A 24,499-nucleotide genomic window follows, 5' to 3' on the forward strand; every position below is an offset into this window, starting at 1 on the left:
ATAATGTATGTAAAAATTCTCTTTGATAAGAAACGAGTGAACTGGATTCAATTTTCCTCACAGCCTGTGTAATACACCATCACTTGCTTCCTCCTACATGCCATTGATTAGCCCCAGGGAGCAGTGCAGCATTGCCTGCCCATTTTTTACATAACCCCTGAATATAAATGCCAGATGTTGCTGAAGGAAACAGGATCTGCTTTGTGAAAGAAGTGGCAAGCAATGGATCCCAAATATCAGCGTGTGGAGCTAAATGATGGTCACTTCATGCCCGTATTGGGATTTGGCACCTATGCACCTCCAGAGGTAATAATCACATTTTCAGCATTGAGCATTTAAAAGAGCAAAGCTAGAATAAGTGAACGATGACCTGGGTTGTTCAGCTTTGTGTTTCTGTTACCCTGAGTGACTCACGTGGTCTGTCTTACTGGGCTAGAGCTATTCTATGTTCAAAGAGAAAAGGTAGTCAATGTTTGTTTTGCACTGAGGTCTGTCATATGGTAATTTACTGCTTATTTTTATTTTATACACTGTTTCTATATGCTGTTTCTGTGTATTGCCCAGCTTGGCAGAATATATAAAACTCAACAGTGAAGAACACTGCCTGGCAGTTCCCTTTCTAGGAGATGACTGCAGTGAGAATGATTTCTCCATTTATTTCTGTGGTTGAAGAAATCTTTTATTCTTCTACTAGACGTGATCAAAAGAAACATTTGTGGTAACAGCACCTAAAGATGGGGTGTATGAAAACTGTTGGGAGAGTACTGCTGAGCTGCCGCGTGGCCTTGAGCATGACACAGTAATACTGGTCCTGGACTTAATACAATGCCCTGTACAACTCTCACCTCTAGGAAAATTATCTGAAAGGAAAAATAACTTTATTCTAAGGAAAACCTAGAACCTCACAAGAAAAATTTTAAATTTTTGGTCCGTGTTAATATGCATCAGATTTGTATCAAAATGATAGGGGTGGTCCTCTGACACGGAAGTGGGCAAAATGGAGACATTTTTTCTAGACTGAGCTATTTCTACACTGGAAGAAAACTTGTATTCCAAGACTACTAAGTGTGTTAATAAGGAGTAGTCACATAAAATTTGTGTCTAAATTTGATCAACTATACGTTGTAAGAATTTACAGAGAAACATCTTGAAGACCATCGACAGGAGTGGTTCACTTTGTAATGCAAATTGGCATGAAGGAGAAGTAAGGAAAAGCACAACACGGAAGCTCTAGCCTTGGTAAACCTTGAGTGCCTGCACAGCAAACAGAGGATCAGGGTTGGCATCAGGGGAAGGTAGTGCAACCTGACATCTAGTTCCTTTTAATTTCACTAGAAAAAGAAAGCTTCTGAAAAGCTTATATTAAAATAGAAAATTGTTTCATTTACGGTTTTGTCATTTAAAAAATATACCTTTCAAATCTTTATCCAAATTTGGTAGATAAGTCAATAATTTTAAATTTCACTGAAATTATATCGTTTCTAAAAGAGTTGATCTTATTTTTTAGGGATAAAGCGTACCTTACTAATCTCTCATAGGTCGCAGTTAATTTCTTAGGTATAAATCTACATCCTTGGAATGTATGTCTTTACTCCTAGTATTTAGTTCTGTCATGCACACAGAATGGCTAATGGCTGTGTAGAAAGGAGCTAACACAATAGACTGCCACCCGTAGATGCGCCTGTTTTCAAAGTTGGAGCCTGGCTGGTATCTGAGAAGTTGAATTTCTCACCCCTTCCTAACTGATAAGGGTAGCATCTATAATTAACTGGTTGTACAAAGTGTGGGGTTTCTGTATACCTGCTTTCTTTACAAGACCGGAAGTTTGGTGTGTGCTATACAGACTGGGTCAATTTAACCAGCACCCAGTTAAAATCTTGGGAATTGAGTCTCCAAATAGCATCCCTTGTAGTCAACATTTCCCCTATGTTGCCAAAATGTGATGCTGGAGGAAGTCAGTGTGTTTCCTGAAACATCACTGAGAGACGAATCATAGGAACTTACACCGTATTCTTACCATAATTTCTTCCATGTGCCTTTTTCCATGTGTTAATTTCACTATATTAAAAATAATTAGGAGTGTGTATGCAGTGACTCATGCCTGTAATCCCAGCACTTTGGTAGGCCAAGGCAGGTGGATCCCTTGAGCTCGGGAGTTTGAGCCTGGGTAACATAGGAAATCCCATCTCTACCAAAAATACAAAAACTTAACCAGGCATTATCGTGCCTGTCTGTGGTCCTAGCTATTTGGGAGGCCAAGGTGGGAGGATCACTTGAGCCCAAGGTAAAGAAGGTGGGGGTGGGGGCAGATTTTGTAGTGAGCCAAGATTGTCCCACTTTACACCAGCCTGGGTGACAGAGTGAGACTCTGTCTCAAATAATAATAACTATTTATAAGTTGAGTCTTGTTAATTTTTCTAACAAATGACTGAATCTGAGGTTGTTGTTGGGAAACTCCATGCTAGTGATTAACCAGTAACTGCCTGGGACTGAAGAGGTCCAGGGATACCCAATCTTTATTACTAACCAGGAAAGACTTCAGCAAATTGGGATGGGTTTATCACCCCACATATAGAACCAACCCAAGACACGAGGATAATGTGATTTTTGTGAAGGTCAGTGCTGGTGCCTGAACTACTGATAGGGATGTGCTGGGAAGGGAAGAGCGTGGTCCCTTTAAATGATACAGAAAGCAGGAAGGGAAGTGCTGGCTAGAGGAGGACGTGGTCCCTGGCTTCGGCTCCACCGCCTCGGACCTAGGTGAGGACAGGCATTTTTGTTTTCCTGCCCAAAAGTTGCATTTCCCAAGACCACCCTGGCCTGCCATGCCCCCATCCTGTGCCTATAAAAACCCCAAATCCTAGCAAGGCAGAGACAGAACCGGATGGACTTTGAGAGGATCACATCGGCAGAGGAACACACAGGTGGCTAGACATCTAGAGAAATGCACCAAAAGGCACCAGTACGCCAGCAGGCCACCTACTGGCAGAAGCAGAATGACGCTGAGTTTGGCTGGGGCTGTCAGAAGACAGTCCAGGCTGCTGAGCAGCCGGACTCTAGGGAAAACGTTCCTACTCCATCCCCTTCTGACTTCCCTCCAAGCTACCTCCACTCAATGAAACCCTGCACTCATTCTCCAAGCCCAGGTGTGATCCGATCCTTCCGGTATACCAAAGCAAGAACTCAGGATACAGAAAGCCCTCTGTCCTTGCCATAAGGTAGAGGGTCTAATTGAGCTGGTTAACACAAGCCTGTAGATGGCAAAACTTAAAGAACAAAACTAAAAGAGCACCCTGTAACACATGCCCACTGGGGCTTCAGGAGCTGTAAACATCCACACCTAGACACTGTCAACGGGTCAGAGTCCCACAACCTGCCCCCATCTGTATGCTCCCCTAGAGGTCTGAGCAGCGGGGGCCTGAAGAAGCGAGCCACACCCCCACTGCACACCCTGTGAGGACAAGGGAACTTTTCCTGTTTCACTACCTCTCAAGCACATGGATCACCAAATACTACCTTTCGTTGCTCCTTCAGGTTCCGAGGAACAGAGCTGTGGAGGTCACCAAATTAGCAATAGAAGCTGGCTTCCGCCATATTGATTCTGCTTATTTATACAATAATGAGGAGCAGGTTGGACTGGCCATCCGAAGCAAGATTGCAGATGGCAGTGTGAAGAGAGAAGACATATTCTACACTTCAAAGGTACTGTGCCTATGATGAGCATGTATGCACATGTATTTAATGGGATTGTGTGGAGATGACAATTCTGTAACTGGTTCAGTAGTTGTAGGTGAATTGTGCTTATTAGTTCCAATTTATTCACACATATTCATGTATTAAAGCTAAAATAAAAGGCAGAGAATGATGATGCCTTTCTCATCATTGTTGTGTTCAAATTTACTACTTGAAAGTTACTTTAGGTTTTGAGCCTCAGCTCAGATCAGTATAATTATTTTATGAATTCATATTTTAATTTCAACAGGTTTTGGGGTACAAGTGGATTTTGGTTACATGAATCAATTCTATATTGGTGATTCTGAGATTTAAGTGAAGCTGTCAGGCGATCACTGGACATCGTACTCACCTTTTATCCCTCACCTCACTCCCAACCTAACCCACACTGAGTCTTGAAAGTTCATTATATAATCTGTATGTCTATACATCCTCGTAGCTTAGTTCCCACTTATAAGTGAGAATGTACAGTGTTTGGTTTTCCATTCCTGAATTACTTTACTTAGAATAATGGCCTCAAGCTCCAAGTTCCTGCAAAATATATTATTTCATTCCTTTTTATATATACACTATTCCATGATGTATATATATATACCACATTTTCATTATTCATGCATTGGTTGATGGGCACTTGGATTGGTTTCATATTTCTACAATTGTGAATCGTACTGCTGTAAACATGTGTGGGTATGTGTTTTTTATATATAATGACTTCTTTTCTTTTTGGTAGATACCAGTATTGGGATTGCTGAATCAAATGGTAGATCTACTTTAAGTTCTTTAAGGAATCTCCATACTGTTTTCCATAAAGATTACACTCATTTACATTCCTACCAGCCCGTAAAAGTGCTCTTTTTACTACATTCATGCCAACTTCTACTGTCTTTTCAGCTTTTTAATTATAACCATTCTTGCAGAAGGTGATATCTCATTGTGATTTTAATTTGTACTTCCCTGATTATTAGTTATGTTGAGCATTTTTTCATATGTTCGTTGGCTGTTTGTATACTTCTTTTGAGAAATGTCTATTCATGTTATTTGCCCACTTTTCAACAGGGTTATTTGTTTTTATCTTGGTGACTTGAGTTCCTCGTAGATTCTGGATAATCAGTCCTTTGCTGGATGCATAGTTTGCAAAAACTTTCTTCCATTCTGCAGGTTGTCTGTTTACTCACATGATTATTTCTTTTGCTGTGCAGAATCTTTTTAGTTTAATTAGGTCCCATTTATTTTTGCTTTTTGTGCATTTGCATTTTGGGGTCTTAGAGACAAATTCTTGGCTGAGGCCAATGTACAGGCCAATGTTAAGAAGAGTTTTCCAATGTTATCTTCTAAAATTTTTATGGTTTCAGGTCTTAGACTTAAGTCTTTGATCCATCTTGTGTTGGTTTTTGTATAAGGTGAGAGAGGGCTTCCAGTTTTATTCTTATACATGTGGCTTAACAGTTGTCCCAGCACCATTTATTGAATAGGGTTATTTTCCCTAATTTACATTATTGTTTGCTTTGTTGAACAAAGATTAGTATTTGCCCTAATTTCTGTGTTCTCTATTCTGTTTCATTGATCTAAGTGCCTATTTTTATACCAGTACCATGCTGTTTGTATAACTATAGTCATGTAGTATAATTTGAAGTCTGGTAATGAAATACCTCCAAATTTCTTCTTTTTGCTTAGTATTGCCTTGGCTATTGAGGCCCTTTTGTGGTTCCATATGAATTTGGAATATGGCCATTTTTATACTATTGATTCTTTCTATCCATAAGCATGGGATGTGTTTCCATTTGTTTATGTATCATTTCTTTTTAGTAGTGTTTTGTATTTTTTTGTAGAGATCTTTCATCTCTTTGGTTAAGCATATTCTTAGGGATTTTATTTGCAGCTGTTGTAAATGGAATTCTTAATTTGACTCTCAGCATGGTTGTTGTTGGTGAATAGCAGTGCTACTAATTTCTGTAAACGGATTTTGTAACCTGAGACTTTACTGAATTTGTTTGTCAGAGGAGCTTTTTGGATGAGGCTTTGGGGTTTTGTAGGTATATGATCATATTACTGGCAAACAGCAATACTTTGGCTTATCCTTTTCCAATTTGGATGCCCTTTATTATTTTTACCTTGCCTGATTACTCTGGCTAGGACTTCCAGTACTATGTTTAATAGAAGTGGTAAAAATTGGGCGTCCTTGTCTTATTCCAGTTTTCAGGGGAATGCTTTCAATTTTTCTCCATTCAGTATGATGTTGGCTATGGATTTGTTATATATGCATTTTATGCCTAGTTTGTTGAGGGTTTTTATCATAAATGGATGTTGGATTTTATTAATTGCTTTTTTGCATCTATTGAAATGATCATATGGTTTTGGTTTTTAATTCTCTTTGTGTGGTATATCATATTTATTGGCTTGTATATATTATAGCATCTCTGCACCTATGGGATGAAACCCACTTGATCATGATATATTTTTGATGTGCTGATGGATTTGGTTAGCTAGTATTTTCTTGAGGATTTTTGCATCTGTATTCATCAGGGAGATTGGTCTATAGTTTTCTTTTGTGTGTGTGTGTGTGTGTGTGTGTGTGTGTGTTATGTCCTTTCCTGGTATTGGTATTTGGTGATACTGGCTTCATAGAATAATTTAGGCAGGATTCCCTCTTTCTCTGTATTTTTGAATAGTTTCAGTAGGATTGGTACCAGTTCTTCTTTGAACATCTCCTGTGGAGATAGCAACTTTGGCTTTCAAGCTATTCCCCTCCCCATCCACCTGCAAGGCCAGGTGCCAGCCTTCTGCATTTGTCTGCAGCACACTTCCTGCTTTCCCCCAGGGTTCTGGCCAAAGGGGCTCATTCCCACTTGAGATAATATTAATATCATGAAATTCAGTTAGGAGCTTCTTTCGATCTGTGACATGTGGCTGAACTCCCCAAGTTCAGGTTGACTGACTTTGCTGATGTCCCCTGTGAGATAAAATAAGAAATGGCTTCCCTCAGTCCATGCTGGAGACTGGTAATACCTTTGTGACACTTGTCACTGCCGCTTCTACTTTATTTCTCACCTCTCCCTAAATCAGCTTTGGGCCTGGGTAGGGTTAAGGCCTTAACCATGGCCTGAATTCTCAGATTCCCTGGTGGGGAAGAGTATTCTGGAGGCAGTTTCTCCCCTTCTCACACTCTGGGCACTTACAGTTTTTCATCTGTCTCACAGTGTTGGCTGTAGCCTGCCACTTCTTTCAAAGGGTCTGTGAATTTTCACTTTTCCTATTAAGTTCCTGCATTGCTTCTTGGAAAAAAGTTTGCAGTGTGAATCTCTATATGCTATTCTGTCTTTCCAAGTGGGAGAGGCATGCTAACACTGCCTCCAATCCACAATCTTGGGAACAAAAAACTCAGACCAGGATGGTTTAACATAGACTACAGATTCATAGAGACCTATAATCATATTTTAGTTTTTCTTATGTCTGGGATGACTTTCTTCAATATCTTATTCTGAATCTCAATTGTCCTTTTCATTGAAGAGTGTGGGAGGCAGGGAGATGCAACATAAGGATATTATGAGTATGAAACAACAGCTAACAGAAGTATCTTGAATGATGCTCAACACATGTCAGCACGTAAAAACTTTTTGCTCTTCAGTTTCTAAACAGGAATGCTTATTCTTGCCCATCGGGTTCAATGGATGAGAAAAATTAGACTATTCAAATGCTTTATAATTTCTCTCAAACACAATTCAGATCATCAGAATTACTTGATATCAATTTTTACCTATTGAAAATTTTAATTCCATTGTTCAGCAGTTGTACTAACTATATATGCAATATGTAGTAGCTTTCATATAGGTAGGTCATATCAAAATAAAACAAAGGGAATTTTTGCCAGAGGTCATCTGTTTGGAACGGTGAAAAATGTCTAAATATTAGGTGAAGCAAACTAATAAAACTAGCTCATGTTTTTATTCAACATAAATCCTTTATTTTACCATGCAGCTTTGGTGCACTTTCTTTCAACCACAGATGGTCCAACCAGCCTTGGAAAGCTCACTGAAAAAACTTCAACTGGACTATGTTGACCTCTATCTTCTTCATTTCCCAATGGCTCTCCAGGTAGGGAATTTGTGAGATCAACTTCTCTTCTGTTCTCAGCATGACCATCCTTTATGATGGTTGAATTGAACTTCTTCTAAGGAGGGTGTAGGTGTTATTACATGGTAGAAGAGTCCTAAGTATAATGCCTAAGCCATTTTCTTGAAGAGTAAAACCTTCCTTCTGTAACGTATGATGACAACAGAAGACAGTACATCAACCTCAAAGCCTCTGCTTCAAAAATTCAAGAAAATAACAACAGCCACCTTCAAGGCTCTGTCTTAATTAGGGTTCCTGAGTCCATCTCTTAGGATCTTCACAGATACAGAGATCCATGCAGCTGTGGTACCCCAAAAAAACTGCTGCACATGTGGTGTACAGTGAGTTTCCATTATCTTTCCCCATTTTAAGCTGAAGTAGATTTGGTGGAACTCACTCTGGGTGAGTTTTAAAAAGGAAACCATAATAGGACCTGAGAATCCTTGCCTTTTTCACTAAGGCTTGTTTCACAATGGAGTTTGTAGCTTTGCCTAGTCATGAATTTCGGTTGTGCATAACTTTTAAATTTATAGAAAAAAAACTCAGGCTAGTTTATTTAAAAAAGAGTTTATTGCATGATGCAAATGGGTAGTCACTGCCATGAATACATTTCAAGATTTGACATAGACTCTAAAAATGTGAACTTTTCTCCATGATTATCTATGAACTCCAAGAAGTTTTCTGGATTTTTGTCCCAGCCTTTTTGATTGTTGGCAATGATAGCTTTGAGGCAGCTCAATGCTCATGGTGATTAACATAAAAGAACCTCCGTGGGTCTTACAACTTTCAAATTAATACTGAAAAGAACTTCCATTTGAACATGTTTAGTTTATGATCCTGCTCATGGACTATCAAGTCTTCAGGGGGATAAGGAACTCTTATTGTATCACCTGGATCAAGAATACAATCCCTTATTGCTGGATATCAAGGGCTGTTTGAGTCAAAGAGAGGCATTTCCCCAGAAAAAATTATAGGATCAGACAAAAGTAACAGAAGTCGACTGTGAACCCCCATTAAAACCTGTAAAATGGTTATTTATATAATGGAAGTAGGAGATTAAAGGAAGCCTGTCTCCTAAATACATTCCTTAAAACTCTGTACGTGAAACACTTGGCCCACATCACTTTCTAGAACATTTCAGCACCTACCTCACGGTGGATTATTATCCTAAAATGTACATGGGAGCATGCCTATGGGTGGAAAAGTTAAATTGTGACACTAAAATGACTGCTTCTACTTCAGCCAGGTGAGACGCCACTACCAAAAGATGAAAATGGAAAAGTAATATTCGACACAGTGGATCTCTGTGCCATATGGGAGGTGAGTGCTTGGAGGACAGAGCACAGAAAAGGAAGACAAGAAGAGGTAAACCTGTTCCCCAGCTTTCATATGCAACATTGGAATATGCACCATTGGAACTAGAAATTAAGAAGCTTGACAAAGGAAGTTTTGCTGAGTGGTAGGGAAGAATACATGACTGAAATGGAATAGCAGGAAATGAAGGAGATAAACTGGGGACAAGGAAGACAGGTATCCCTCCCGCTCCATGGACATTTATCTCTCCAGCTTCCTAAAGAGGATACACAAATTCTTCTTGCTGTCACTATCCTTTTGTTATCTGTTATAATTTTTTCTCTTGAGAATCACTGCTATTTTCATTGTCATATCTTAACAGTTGTTGCTTTAACAGTTCTGTCTTGCATTTATCATAATCTGCAGCCAACTGCACAAATAATTCCTCACAACCCCTTTCTCCCCAGGTCATGGAAAAGTGTAAGGATGCAGGATTGGCCAAGTCCATCGGGGTGTCAAACTTCAACCGCAGGCAGCTGGAGATGATCCTCAACAAGCCAGGACTCAAGTACAAGCCTGTCTGCAACCAGGTGAGCACCCTCAGCCTCCTCTCCTTTCTCTTCTCAATGTCCATCTTCCTGTCCTACTGCCTGGCTTCCATTTGTTTTTTTCCACTTACATTTGTGAAACAGAAGATTCTAGAAAGCAAAACATCTGTCTAGAAGAAAACGGAAGACCCTTAATTGCACCTCTCCTTGGAGAAGTCTTAATGAAAATGGTACAGAGACCTTCATGCTAAATTGTGTGTACTATTTTTGGGGGGAGGTGAATTTCATCAAGGAGGACTGAAATGGTTAATCAAAACTCAGGGAGAAGGTGGACTTATCTCTAAGGTATGAAAGACCACCAGAGAGTGGATTGGTAAAGATGATTTGGAGTAGAATGTATATAATTATAGAGGCCATAAAAACATGGGATGAGCAATAAATCAGGAGACAGTGAGAATAAGAGAAGATAGGTACTACGGGTTTAAATAGGGTTTAGATGTCTGAATGCTTTTTCTTGTCATCTCTGTTTTCATAGTTCTTGAGCAGGTACTAAAAATTAACTGGAAACAATGAAAGTCATCCAGGTTAGAGAGAGGAAGTTACCCGTTTATGAGAGTTGCTTGAGAGATAAGCTGAAAGGATGTGGCGTGCTACCCCCACCCCTGCCTCGTGTAGAAAAGCCTGCCAATGTTGCCTCATTTAGACCCAGACTCCAAAACGGGAGTCTTATATAGCTGGACCACCTAGGAAGAGAGGTTCTAAAGCATAAAAAAGAAAGCATTTCATTTTGGGACACTTATTTGCAGCTGGAAATGGGGGAATGGGCTAACTGGCTAAACTACTATCTTGTCCATCCTGCCTTCATTTCAGTCCTTCCACATTGCTATTTGGTGTTTGGACTGTGCTAGAAGAACTGTTTTATACAGGCTGCTATTCAATAAATTTGTTAATACCATACCCACACCAAAGGATTTAACACTGAAAAGATTAAGGTAATTTTGGAAAATTCTAAAAGTCACTTTTCACTCCTGAGATGTAGGTGGTCAGGAGAAATGAGGAACACTGTAGAAGCCATATGCAAGATGCACAGATGGCATTGTGTTTGTTGTGGACTGTTGATGTTAACAGGATGGAAGAAGTCAAAACTGAACTTTATAAAATAGGGTATAAGAAAATAAAGATGTCCCTGTACTTACAGGTGCTAAGAAACTAGACTTGAAGAACTTGTCTGTCTCAGAAATTGAGAAATTGTTAGCAATGGTTGAACTAAGCTCATCAACTCCTTGGCATTTGCAGCCTACCTGTGCAATCATAGGACATGAAATAAAGGAAGGACTTGAGAAACTCCATGATGTGATAATGAAGAGAAAAATATTGCAGTAATATAAAAAGATGAATATGATACCTTTTCTATATATGTAGAATAGATTTTCTCTGGTCTGGTTTTGACAAATGCAAGACTGTCTACAGCCTAGTTTTCCTGTATGCCCTCCTGGGTGCTATCAAAGCTTCATTTCATTGAACAATCAGATGCCCAACTCTGTGGCTTTGTGGAAGATGAGTAAATGCAGTAATGCTTGAAATGGTCTCTTCTCCCTAGCCCACAAATATTTTGGTACTATCATTTTGGGAAGTCAAGCAAGTATAGTAAATTAACCAGAACACAATTGTGGAAATTTGATGCAAAGTTAGTGAAATAAAACTTTAAAGAGTGAAAAAAAAAAGTTAACTATTTATGGAGATAACTAGTTATGGTGGATGAAATCAACACTGAGGAAAATTTAGCAGAACATTGAGCTGAACTTTTGACTGTCCACATCTTATTCTGATGCACTGCTTTGCTTTCTGTCATCAAATCAACTGTTTAGAAGCATTTATTCTGCGTATGGTTCTGTTCTCTTACTCTTTTACTACTTAGAGTCAATGAGTACAGGTCTACAGTTGAAACATGTATTTAAAATTTATGTATTTGGTAATATAATACAAAATCATGATTTTCAATTAAAAAGGAATTAATGTGGTTTTAATATTAGTTTTACTCAATTTTTATTATGACAACTTTCAAATTTTAGAGAAATTTGAAGGGATAATACAGGACATCTACATGTTATCATCTATTTCCAAAATTGTTGACACTTTGCCAACCTGGCAAGTATATAGGCATATATGAGTATATCTGCATAAATACAGGTAGTATTTGTTGAATCTCTTCAAAATATATTCCAATGATCACAATTCACCTCTACAGACCTTTCAAAGCATGGCATAGGAATGAAGATATTCTCCCAGTAACAGTGCAATTATTATATCTAAGGAAGTAACAATAATGCCCTCATATCATTGATTATCCAGTCAGTATTCATATTTCCCATTGTTTTATTGAAAGATCTCTTATACCTCTATTTTAACCATAAATAGAAGATTAAAAAATTTAAAGATACCATATAATAAGATATTAAGTACCTGAAATTATACCTAATAAAAGATGTGTATGACCTCTAAGGAGAGAATTATAAAACAATGAAGAGTAAATAAATAAAAGATGTATCATTAAAAAAACAAACAAACAAACAAAATCCAATTGTGACTTTCAGTTTGTTGTACTTTGGTCAGTTAACTTGTTGTTCCAAGTTTTTAAAATGTAAGTTTGTGTAGATTAGAAGTTATACTTGAATGCTTTATATCATAGAAGTTAAACATTTTTGGTGAGAAACTGCCTCTACATTGCTGTATCCCTGAAATTATACCACGGTAGGCAGCATGAAATGACAGATTGTCCCACAATTAGTGATGCTGATTTTGATCACTTGGTTAAACAAGTGGTAACCAGATCTAATTTCCAGAGACATGTGTTCTCCCCTTTGTAATTACTGGTAATCTGCTGGGTGAAATAAGAGGGAAAGTTATATTACACAGCAAATTTTCACATGATGATTGAGTATACATCAATGATGTTTTAAATTTTTGTATTGTATTATTGTATTTGTTCTTTCCTTGGGGCTTTAAAGTAATTACTTTCAATTTTAACTACAAGTTTTACTATTCTTTATGTTTTATTATAAAAAAATTTTTTTCACGAAGAAAAGAAAAAATTACTGCTCTCAGATATGCCAAAAGCTTAACTCCTTCCCTTTAATTATTCATTTCCTAGAAAAAAAATTACTGTAATGATCACTGTATTAGTCCATTTTCATGCTACTGATAAAGACACATCCAAGACTGGGACTTATAGTTCCAATATGGCTGAGGAGGTCTCACAATCATGGCAGAAGGCAAGGAGGAACAAGTCACATCTTACATAGATGATGGCAGGCAAAGAAAGAGCTTGTGCAGGAAATCTCCTCCTTATAAAACCATCAGATCTCATGAGACTTATTCACTATCTCAAGAACATCATGGGAAAGATCTGCCCCCATGATTTAATTATCTCCCACCAGGTCCCTCCCACAACACATGGGAATTATGGGAGCTAAAAGATGACATTTGGGTGGGGACACATAGCCAAACCATATCATGCCACCCCTGGCCCCTCCCAAATCTCATGTCCTCACAATTCAAAACCAATCATGCATTCCCAATAGTCTTCCAAAGTCTTAACTCATTTCAGCATTAGATCAAAAGTCCACAGTCCAAAGTCTCATCTGAGACAAGGCAAGTCCCTTCCACCTATAAGCCTGTAAACTCAAAAGCAAGTTAGTTACTTCCAGGATACAATGGGGGGTACAGGCATTGGGTAAATACAGCTGTTCCATGTGGGAGAAATGGGCCAAAACAAAGGGGCTACATGACCCATGCAAGTCTGAAATCCAGCAGGGCAAATTTTAAAGCTTCAAAATGATCTCCTTTGACTCCATGTTTCACATCCAGGAGTCAATGGAACTCCATTTACATCCATGCTGATGTAAGAGGTGGTTCCTATGTTCTTGGGCAGCTCCACCACTGTGGCTTTGCAGGGTACAGCCTCCCTTCTGGCTGCTTTCATGGGCTGGCATTGAGTGTCTGCAGCTTTTCCAGGTGCACAGTGCAAGCTGTCAGTGGATCTACCATTCTAGGGTCTGGAGGATGGTGGCCCTTTTCTCACAGCTCCACTAGGTGGTGCCCCAGCAGGGACTGTGTGGGGGCTCTGACCCTAGAGCACTGCCCTAGCAGAAGTTCACCATGAGAGGGCAGGCCTAGTAGTAAACTTCTGCCTGGACATTCAGGCGTTTCTATACATCCTCTAAAATCTGAAATCTAGGTGGAGGTTCCGAAACCTCAATTTTTTTTTTTTTTTTTTTGAGATGGAGTCTCACTCTGTCACCCAGGCCCAGGCTGGAGGGCAATGGCGCGATCTCAGCTCACTGCAACCTCCGCCTCCCGAGTTCAAGTGATTATCCTGCCTCAGCCTCCTGAGTAGCTGGGATTACAGGCACGTGCCACCACGCCTGGCTAATTTTTGCATCTTTAGTAGAGACAGGGTTTCACCATGTTGGTCAGGCTGGTCTCAAACTCCCGACTTTGTGATCTGCCTGCCTCAGCCTCCCAAAGTGCTGGGATTACAGGCGTGAGCCACCACGCCCAGCCCCATACCTCAATTCTTAAATTCTGTGCACCCATAGGCTCACTACCACATAGAAGCTGCCAAGGCTTGGGACTTGCACCCTGTGCAGCCATGGCCTGAGCTGTACCTTGGCCCCTTTTAGTCACGGCAGGAGTGATTGAGATGCAGGGCACCAAGTCCCTAGACTGCACACAGAATGGAGACCCTGGGCCCAGCCCATGAAACCATTTTTTCCTCCTAGACTTCCACCTCCCTCTGGGCCTGTGATGAGAAGGGCTGATACAAAGGTCTCTGACATGCCTTGGAGACATTTTCCCCATTGTCTTGGTGATTAACATTTGGCTCCTTGTTACTTATGCAAATTTCTGCAGCTGGCTTGAATTTCTTCTCAGAAAATGGGTTTTTAATTTTTACTGCATCATCAGACTGCAAGTTTTCTGAACTTTTGTGCTCTTTGCCTTTTAAAACTGGATGCTTTTAACAGCACCCAAGTCACTTCTTGAATGCTTTGCTTAGAAATTTCTTTGACCAGATATCCTAAATCATCTCAAGTCCAAAGTTCCACAAATCTCTAGGGCAGGGACAAAATGCCATCAATTTCTGCTAAAACATAACAAGAGTCACCTTTGCTCCAGTTCCCAACAAGTTCCTCATCTCCATCTGAGGCCACCTCAGCCTGGTTACTATCAGTATTTTTGTCAAAGACATTCAACAAGTCTCTAGGAAGTTCCAGACCTTCTTATACTTTTCTGTCTTCTCCTGAGCCCTCCAAACTGTCAGAACCTCTACATGTTACCTAGTTCCAAAGTCACTTCATTTTCAGGTATCTATCTCTCAGCAACGCCCCACTCTACCATATTAGTCCATTTTCATGCTGCTGATAAAGACATACTCAAGAGTGGGGGAAAAGGAGTTTAATGGACTTACAGCTTCACATAGCTGGGGACACCTCACAATCATGGCAGAAGGCAAAGAGGAGCAAGTCATATATTACATGGATGGCAGCAGGCAAAGAGACAGCTTGTGCAGGGAAACCCATTTTTAAAATCATTAGATCTTGAGAGACTTATTCACTATCATGAGAACAACACAGGAAAGACCCATTCCCATGATTCAATTATCTCCCCTAGGCCCCTCCTACAGCATGTGGGAATTATGAGAGCTACAAAATGAGATTTGGGTGGGGACACACAGCCAAAACATATGAATCACCATTGGTGAAGGCAAATACTTTTGATCACTCTGTCTTTTAACCACTAAACACTAGGAAGACATGGATTGTTTTGCTATAATTTGTGATTCATTTTATTCATTGTTGGGTTTTGATGCTCAAATCTATACAAATATTACTGGGATTCCTATAAAACTACTTTTCTCTTTTAAACCTGCCCTTATGAGTCTTTAAAGAAATTCTTACATTCTGGCACAATTTGATGTTCAAAGCTCAGAATCTTAACCTATCCCAAGTCTAGAATTGGCCATGTGCACTTCTAGTGGTCAAAGGTTGTTAGAAACTGGCTCTGGTTCATAGAGTTGCTAATGCTCAGAAATAACATTTCTATATATACTTTTAGACCAGCAATATAAACTGTATTTTTATAAAATGATCGTTACTTGACAGTAATATTCTGTTCAAATTTAATGTTATACTTTATTCAGCTTATTTTAATCTTTATATTAACATATCTGTTTTGAATTATCTGATGCTTTTCTCTCTTGATCATCTAAAAGGTAGAATGTCATCCTTACCTCAACCAGAGCAAACTGCTGGATTTCTGCAAGTCAAAAGACATTGTTCTGGTTGCCCACAGTGCTCTGGGAACCCAACGACATGAACTATGGTAATAAGAGCATCAGGAAGTTTACCTAAAATGCCATTTTGATGAAAAATTTTAGTTATAGCATACTCAGTCTGCTAGAGTTCACTCTCAATGGGTCAGGGTAAGGGGATAATTTGCATTTCTTATGAGATCCCAGGTGATGCTGCTGCTGTTCAGGGGCCTCACTTGAGAGGCTCTGGTGCAGAATGTACACCTTAGTCTGTTTAGGGAGCCTCCTACCAAACTGAATCCAGCCTCAAGACTTCAGCATTTCTGGCTTTCCTTCCAGGGTGGACCCAAAGTCCCCAGTTCTTTTGGAGGACCCAGTTCTTTGTGCCTTAGCAAAGAAACACAAACGAACCCCAGCCCTGATTGCCCTGCGCTACCAGCTGCAGCGTGGGGTTGTGGTCCTGGCCAAGAGCTACAATGAGCAGCGAATCAGAGAGAATGTCCAGGTGAGGAGTTGGGTGGGCATCAGGGCTCCTGCACGGTGTCCTTCACATGTGTGCTTCTTGTAAGGTTCTCAGGACACCCTTGGACTAAGTCCACTTCCTGGGCATTTCCTATGCACAAATGCTTTGTGTGCGTAAGGGTTTTCTACTCTACCACAGGAGGGGCAGCATGGGTGGAGAGAATCAGGATGGGACCAAAACCAGGAATTTTGGTTTCAACATAAAGTTGGCAACTTAACTCTATCCCTCTGCTAGGGACATCACCTTTTCTTCATTTTCTGAAGTGAGGAGTTCGGTTAGGTGTTCTCCAATCTTCAAAAATCATTGCAGATTTTTCATGTCCTTGTTTACTCAGTATAAATTTCATATATTTATTCTCTTAGAATTATTTGTTGAGTGCCTGTTGAAATCTTTGGGTATTTTATTAGGTTGCATGTCTTTTTCTGTGTGTAGAAGACCATAATTATACTAAGTAAACTTATTAAAGAAAACCTCTCTACATAGAGGTTTAATACAAAACCATTTATTTAACTGACAATTCCATGGTTTGAAATTTAGCCTAAGCTCCACCTGAACTCAGTCTAGTCCTGTTTCTGGCTGGGCTTTCTCACATGTGTGCAGGGCAATGAGGCAGCTCTACAGAATTAATCCAGAATTCATATTCTGGATATTCTTTAAGAGCTTTAAATGTATTGTTGAAATAGCCTCTCCCAAAATGTACCCATATTTTGATTCCCTTTATGGTGGTTTTAATAAGCAAAAGTTTCTACTCTTAATGTAGTCAAATTCTTTATGACATTTTCTCATGGTTGCTAATATCATGACTTTTTCTATATTGGAAACATGACAATATGTTACTATATTATATAGTAAAATATTATATAGTAATACAAAGTAATATATTATTTTCTATTAGTATCTTATAAAAGTATTAATATGCTTTTATAAACTGGGATAGTAATTTGATTTTTAATATGTGAAATAAGAGTACAAATGTACATATACATAATCTTCACTTGATACTAAAATGTCCTACTAAGAATTATTGAAAAGTCCATATTTGCTCACTTATCTTGATTTTTCATCCTAAGTGTCCATAAGTACTTCACTGACATTTCCCCTCTTTCCGAGTTAACTTTCCTGTACTGTCTAAGATTATGTTGAATAGAAAGTCTTACTACCATAATAGTAACAGTATTTTTCTGACTTATTCTCTTATATAATAATGGTTTGGCTAGTCCTGAATGAGTCTTCTGTTACATAACATTCAGTATTATCAACTTCAACAAAAGGGCTAATATTTTGTTCTCTGGCTGAAATTGCTGTGAAACTGCAGATCAATTTGGTGAGAACTGATTGAGACTTCCAGTTTACGACCATAGGCCATATGAATATTCAGTTATTTATGTGATATTTTAATATGTGCTTCAATTAGTTACATAGCATTCTTTATTAAGGCATTTGTGTATGTTTTCCTAGATTTATTCATAGAAAAGTTATACTTTTAATAGTCTTTGGATAACTTTTGAGAATTTTCTAATCTATGCAAATATTCTAAGAATACAATGAATACTTCTTACCTAGACTCATCAATTGTTAAATTGATGACATTTTTATTCTCTTTTCCTCTCATTCTCTGTATCATTAGAGTATTCCATTAAAATTTAGTAATTTACATATATTGAACCAGCCTTGCATCCCAGGGATGAAGCCCACTTGATCATGGTGGATAAGCTTTTTGATGTGCTGCTGGATTCAGTTTGCCAGTATTTTATTGAGGATTTTTGCATCAATGTTCATCAAGGATATTCGTCTAAAATTCTCTTTTTTGGTTGTGTCTCTGCCTGGCTTTGGTATCAGAATGATGCTGGCCTCATAAAACGAGTTAGGGAGGATTCCCTCTTTTTCTATTGATTGGAATAGTTTCAGAAGGAATGGTACCAGTTCCTCCTTGTACCTCTGGTAGAATTCGGCTGTGAATCCATCTGGTCCTGGACTCTTTTTGGTTGGTAAGCTATTGATTATTGCCACAATTTCAGCTCCTGTTATTGGTCTGTTCAGAGATTCAACTTCTTCCTGGTTTAGTCTTGGGAGAGTGTATGTGTCAAGGAATTTATCCATTTCTTCTAGATTTTCTAGTTTATTTGCGTAGAGGTGTTTGTAGTATTCTCTGATGGTAGTTTGTATTTCTGTGGGATTGGTGGTGATATCCCCTTTATCATTTTTTATTGCATCTATTTGATTCTTCTCTCTTTTTTTCTTTATTAGTCTTTCTAGCAGTCTAACAATTTTGTTGATCCTTTCAAAAAACCAGCTCCTGGATTCATTAATTTTTTGAAGGGTTTTTTGTGTCTCTATTTCCTTCAGTTCTACTCTGATTTTAGTTATTTCTTGCCTTCTGCTAGCTTTTGAATGTGTTTGCTCTTGCTTTTCTAATTCTTTTTATTGTGATGTTAGGGTGTCAATTTTGGATGTTTCCTGCTTTCTCTTGTGGGCATTTAGTGCTATAAATTTCCCTCTACACACTGCTTTGAATGCATCCCGGTTCAATATACGCAAATCAATAAATGTAATCCAGCATATAAACAGAGCCAAAGACAAAAACCACATGATTATCTCAATAGATGCAGAAAAGGCCTTTGACAAAATTCAACAACCTTTCATGCTAAAAACTCTCAATAAATTAGGTATTGATGGGACATATCTCAAAATAATAAGAGCTATCTATGACAAACCCACAGCCAATATCATACTGAATGGGCAAAAAACTGGAAGCATTCCCTTTGAAAACTGGCACAAGACAGGGATGCCCTCTCTTACCACTCCTATTCAACATAGTGTTGGAAGTTCTGGCCAGGGCAATTAGGCAGGAGAAGGAAATAAAGGGTATTTAATTAGGAAAAGAGGAAGTCAAATTGTCCCTGTTTGCAGATGACATGATTGCATATCTAGAAAACCCCATTGTCTCAGCCCAAAATCTCCTTAGCTGATAAGCAACTTCAGCAAAGTCTCAGGATACAAAATCAATGTGCAAAAATCACAAGCATTCCTATACACCAACAACAGACAAACAGAGAGCCAAATCATGAGTGAACTCCCATTCACAATTGCTTCAAAGAGAATAAAATACCTAGGAATCCATGGAATACTATGCAGCCATAAAAAGTGATGAGTTCATGTCCTTTGTAGGGACATGAATGAAATTGGAAACCATCATTCTCAGTAAACTATCACAAGAACAAAAAACCAAACACTGCATATTTTCACTCATAGGTGGGAATTGAACAATGAGATCACATGGACACAGGAAGGGGAGCATCACACTCTGGGGACTATTGTGGAGTGGGGGGAGGGGGTAGGGATAGCATTGGGAGATATACCTAATGCTAGATGACGAGTTAGTGGGTGCAGCACACCAGCATGGCACATGTATACGTATGTAACTAACCTGCACAATGTGCACATGTACCCTAAAACTTAAAGTATAATAATAAAAAATAAATAAATTTAAAAAATAAAAAATAAAAAAATAAAATAAATAAAATTTAGTAATTTAGTATTATGTTAGCAATGAGTGACATCTTTTTGATATTTAAATTCTTTCCAATTTGAATACTGAGACCCTCTTCAAGCAACTACTTGTGTTCTTTGAGCATGATGTTATTAGGATTTGGACAATTACTGTCTTGAATTTTATTGAAAACAATTGTTTTTCACATTATAGCTGTTTGTCAAAGATGGAAATACAGATGAATAAATTTGGATTTCAGTATTTCTACATCTGATGTGAAACTGTATAATGCTGCAGACAAAGAGGATCTCAACAGATACTAGAGATGAAATAAAGTTAACCTTGTATGTACATGACTGGTTCATGTACTTGTAAGATTCGGAAGAATCTGGAGAAAAATTTTGAAACTTATAATTTAGACAGTTTGATGGTGATACAATTTGGATATTCGTCTCCTTCTAATCTCATGTTAAAATGTGATCCCCAGTGATGAAAGTGGGGTCTGGTGGGAGGTGTTTGTGTCATGGGGGCAAATATAGAAATATAGAAATCCAACAATATCCATCTGTATTAGTCCGTTTTGTGCTGCTGTAAAAAAATACTTGATGCTGGGCAACTTATACAGAAAAGAGCTATATTTGGCTCACAATTTGCAGGCTGTACAAAAAGCATAGCACCAGCATCTCATTCTGGAGAGGCTTCAGGAAGCTTTAAGTTCCAACATTAGGCCATTCCTTTGCACCCATACCTGATCATAGGCTGTTAGAAGCAGTCACACTATCTCTTGAATGTTTTCCTGCTTAGAAATTTCTTCCACCAGATACCCTTAGTCATCACTAAGTTCAGACTTCCACAAAGTCCTGGAATGGACACGATGCAGTCAAGTTCTTTCGTAAGGTATAACAAGGGTGATCTTTGTTCCAGTTTTTAATAAGTTTCTCATTTTGATCTTAGACCTCATTAGCCTAAACTTAATTGGCCATATTTTTAATCAGCATTTTGGTCAGAATCACTTAACCAATGCCTAACAAGTTCCAGACTATCCCTTTTCTTCTGAACCCTCTCGACACTTCCAAACTGTGCTAATTATCCAGTTCTAAAGCCACTACCACATTTTCAGACATTTTTAGCAATGTCCCACACCTGGTAACAATTTTCCATATTAGTCCATTGTGCACTGCTATAAAGTACCCGAGGCCAGATAAAATATGCCAAAAGTTGTTTTGACTTACCATTTTGCAGACTGTACAAAAATCATGGCACCAGCATTTAGTTTTGGTGAGGCCTCAGGAAGCATTTACTCGTGGTAGAAGGTGACAGAGGAGGAAACATATCAAATAACAAGAGATGAAGAGGGAAAAAAAAGAAAATGTCAGGCTCCTTTTTAAACCAGATTTAATGTGAACTAATGCAGTGAACACTCATTACCACGGGGAGGGCACCCAGCCATTCATGAGGGATGCCCCCATGGCACAAACACCTCCCACCAGGACCCACTTCCATCACTGGGGAATTACATTTTAACATGAGATTAGGAGGGGACAAATATCCAAATTGTATCACCATCAAACTGTCTGAATTATACATTTCAAAATTTCTCTAGATTCTTCTGAATCTAAGTACATGAACCAATCATGTGCACATAAGGTCAACTTCGTTCCATCTTTAGTTTCTGTTGAGATCTTGTCTTCAGTTTTGTGCAGTTTCAATATATAATATCTAGGAATAGATTTATATTTTATCTGATATTCTTTAATCACTTGAGAGTTTAGAGATGGTCTTTTATAACTTTTGGAAACTTATCAAGTATTTTACATATTGCCTCTATACCCTACTGTGTGATATACTTGGCTATTCCAAGTTGACAATTATGCAATCTAAGAATAAAAATTTTCTACTTCTTTGGTAGGTTTTTGAATTCCAGTTGACATCAGAGGATATGAAAGTTCTAGATGGTCTAAACAGAAATTATCGATATGTTGTCATGGATTTGTAAGTAACTTTGGAAAATGGGTTTCCCAGTTTATTTTTAGAGGAGGAATGTCAGATGGGTGTTGAAAGTGACCTCAATACCAGGAAGACAGAGGCCAGTGCAAGTGAGAGGTGAGACAGGAACTCTCTGGAACTCTCCTTCTGGATTCACTCCAGAGCTCTGTTCTCTGACAGGGTGAGTGGACCCAGGGTCAGCATGGGTCAACCTGTGCCTCTGCTCTCCTGACTCCATGGAAATTTCCAGAGCAGCCAATATTATTGCTTAATCTGCAACTTTCATGTAGGCCTGGCATTTCTGCCATGGCCTAGTGGACAGTAGATATTGCCCATATGGCTTGATTAATGTTTTTCCAAATCTGTACTTATAGCTTTTTCTTCCAAATCCACTCAGTTCCTTATCAGATAAAAAACATTTCCAACAACATTGGTGTCCATGCCAGAAATTCTCTTCTCTTCCATATGGAATTGCTCACTAGATCATGTCAATTCAGTATCTTTAATTGTTTCAAATTTCTTTCTTCCTTCTCTTTAGACATTTGCTCATGACCCTAAAACTGCATTTTGCCTCCAGGAAGTTTGCCCTTAGTAGGCAATAGAACTCTTGGCTTTAATTTTTGCAGTATGGAAATCTCAATGCAGAGTATAAAGAAGCTTTAGAGAAGATAGATTAAAAATCAAGGGAAGAGCCAGCCTCAGTGGCTCATGCCTGTAATCCCAACACTATGGGAGGCCAAGGCAGGTGAATCACTTGAGGTCAGAAGTTTCAGACCAGCCTGGCCAAAATGGCAAAACCCTGTCTCTACTAAAAATACAAAAATTAGCCATGCATGGTGGCACACACCTGCAAATCCAGCTACTAAGGAGGCTGAGGCAGGAGAATTCCTTGAACCCGGGAAGCAGGGGTTGCAGTGAGCCAAAATTATGCCACTGCACTCCAGCCTGGCCAACAGAGCAAGACTCAGTCATTAAAAAAAAAAAAAATCAAGGGAAGAGTTGGAAAGTCCCATCTTTGGGGATAATATATAGCTGACAAAAGATCTTACTCTTTCTATATGCTCCAAGGTTCTAGGATTCACAGAAAGGCACTCATGTGATGAGGGCAAAACAAGTTATGTCACTGCCTGCAGTGGAGATGTTAACAAGTAATAGACATGAGATAATGTATTAAAAAGGATAAGCACAGCAGCACATCATAAGAACTCAAACGTTTTTAGATATCATTGTTTATATCTTTATTAGTTTAGAGGAAAATAGTAAAATAGAAAATCATGAAAAGGAAAGGAAGAGTGGCAAACATCAGTAATTCTCACCAATCAATTATTCAATATTAATGAATCATTTATTCATTCTATTTTGTGTGATTTTCACCTAAAGATTGCCCTTAGCATATTGTAGGGTTTTGAATATGGAACCCCATATCACATATGACAATTTACATGTCTGAATCAAAGAAAATATTTTCCATATGGTAAGCAGCTAGTCAGTAATGAATACATTTTTTAAAAGGATATGTGATTGCTACCAATAACATTTAACCCTCAAAACTTTTTATTAGTGATGATATTTCTATTCAAAACAATGCAGGATGAGTTCCTGCTTTCATTGAGAATTTGAAATAGAAAATGTCAGAATATCTCTTTGCTCTGTTGACAGATATGGAAGACTATGTTTGAACAATTGACCCTGTGTAGTTTGTGTGATAAATTCCAGGCAAGGGAATATAAGTTGAAAATTTTCTTATTTTGAAAAAAAAAAAACACATTATAAACTCATGTTCATGAAAGACATATTGTACAAAGAGTCCGAAAATAAACTTCTTAACATTCACACTAATGGAAGCTTCATATAAATTCACTTTGCTACCAGCTTTTTAATGGAGTCATTTCATCCATATTTATGTACTATCCTTTCTCTTTTCAGCCTTATGGACCACCCTGATTATCCATTTTCAGATGAATATTAGCATAGAGGGTGTTGCACGACATCTAGCAGAAGGCCCTGTGTGTGGATGGTGATGCAGAGGATGTCTCTATGCTGGTCACTGGACACACGGCCTCTGGTTAAATCCCTCCCCTCCTGCTTGGCAACTTCAGCTAGCTAGATATATCCATGGTCCAGAAAGCAAACATAATAAATTTTTATCTTGAAGTAATTGAATGTTTTTCCTTAAAGATTCTTTTCCTACTCCTTTCTCTGTTACTTGTGTGTTTCTTTTCCTTCTAGTTCTTTAGGGCCAAAAACTGATTTGCCAGTAAGTTTGGGGAAGAGAGTAGATGATAACCAACATTTTATAGACATTTTTGAGGTGAGAGTAGGTGGAGTTTTCAGCCTCTAGAGGAGGAGCAAGTGACGTATTTGTTAGTCTGTCTTTAGCTCTTCCAGAAAGAAGAAAACACACAGCATAGAACCTGAACGTGAGCCATATTGACAGGATGACCAACAATTAATGGCCTCCTTCCAGTATCACAAGAATGGGAGCTCCAGCAACCTAGGGGTGCAGC

The 24,499-nt window shown here is 38.6% G+C and overlaps 1 protein-coding gene and 1 pseudogene across 6 annotated transcripts; both read left to right on the plus strand.

Moving 5' to 3' along the window:
- The first annotated feature begins 157 nt into the window (after positions 1 to 157).
- AKR1C4 (aldo-keto reductase family 1 member C4) lies at positions 158 to 24,150 on the plus strand. 6 transcript variants are annotated; one of them, XR_010146777.1, is made up of 9 exons: positions 164 to 306; positions 3,535 to 3,702; positions 7,708 to 7,824; positions 9,085 to 9,207; positions 9,603 to 9,725; positions 15,955 to 16,064; positions 16,333 to 16,498; positions 22,029 to 22,173; positions 23,919 to 24,150. XR_010146777.1 is itself a non-coding variant. In XM_009457881.5 (9 exons), exons 1-9 carry the CDS (start codon positions 223 to 225, stop codon positions 23,959 to 23,961), a joined length of 1,017 nt encoding a protein of 338 aa, XP_009456156.1. In that variant the 5' UTR covers positions 168 to 222; the 3' UTR covers positions 23,962 to 24,150. The 6 variants fall into 6 exon arrangements, 5 of the variants coding, with proteins under 5 accessions (XP_016818054.1, XP_063637373.1, XP_054516641.1 ...); XM_009457881.5 differs by lacking the exon at positions 22,029 to 22,173 and adding an exon at positions 21,916 to 21,998 and having other exon boundaries at positions 168 to 306; XM_009457882.4 differs by lacking the exon at positions 22,029 to 22,173 and adding an exon at positions 21,916 to 21,998 and having other exon boundaries at positions 171 to 306; positions 9,085 to 9,162.
- Positions 10,031 to 12,276, plus strand: LOC104008093 (ADP-ribosylation factor-like protein 4A; annotated as a pseudogene).
- Positions 24,151 to 24,499: the final 349 nt, after the last annotated feature.

The sequence above is a fragment of the Pan troglodytes genome, chromosome 8, assembly GCF_028858775.2.
Source record: "Pan troglodytes isolate AG18354 chromosome 8, NHGRI_mPanTro3-v2.0_pri, whole genome shotgun sequence".
Lineage (NCBI taxonomy): Eukaryota > Metazoa > Chordata > Mammalia > Primates > Hominidae > Pan > Pan troglodytes.

Coding starts and splice junctions, on each gene's coding strand:
- AKR1C4 (XM_009457881.5), top strand. CDS start 223: ATGGATCCCAAATATCAGCGTGTGGAGCTAAATGATGGTCACTTCATG. Junction 9,726..15,954: donor ACAAGCCTGTCTGCAACCAG/GTGAGCACCCTC, acceptor ATCATCTAAAAG/GTAGAATGTCATCCTTACCT. Junction 21,999..23,918: donor CGATATGTTGTCATGGATTT/GTAAGTAACTTT, acceptor TTCTCTTTTCAG/CCTTATGGACCACCCTGATT.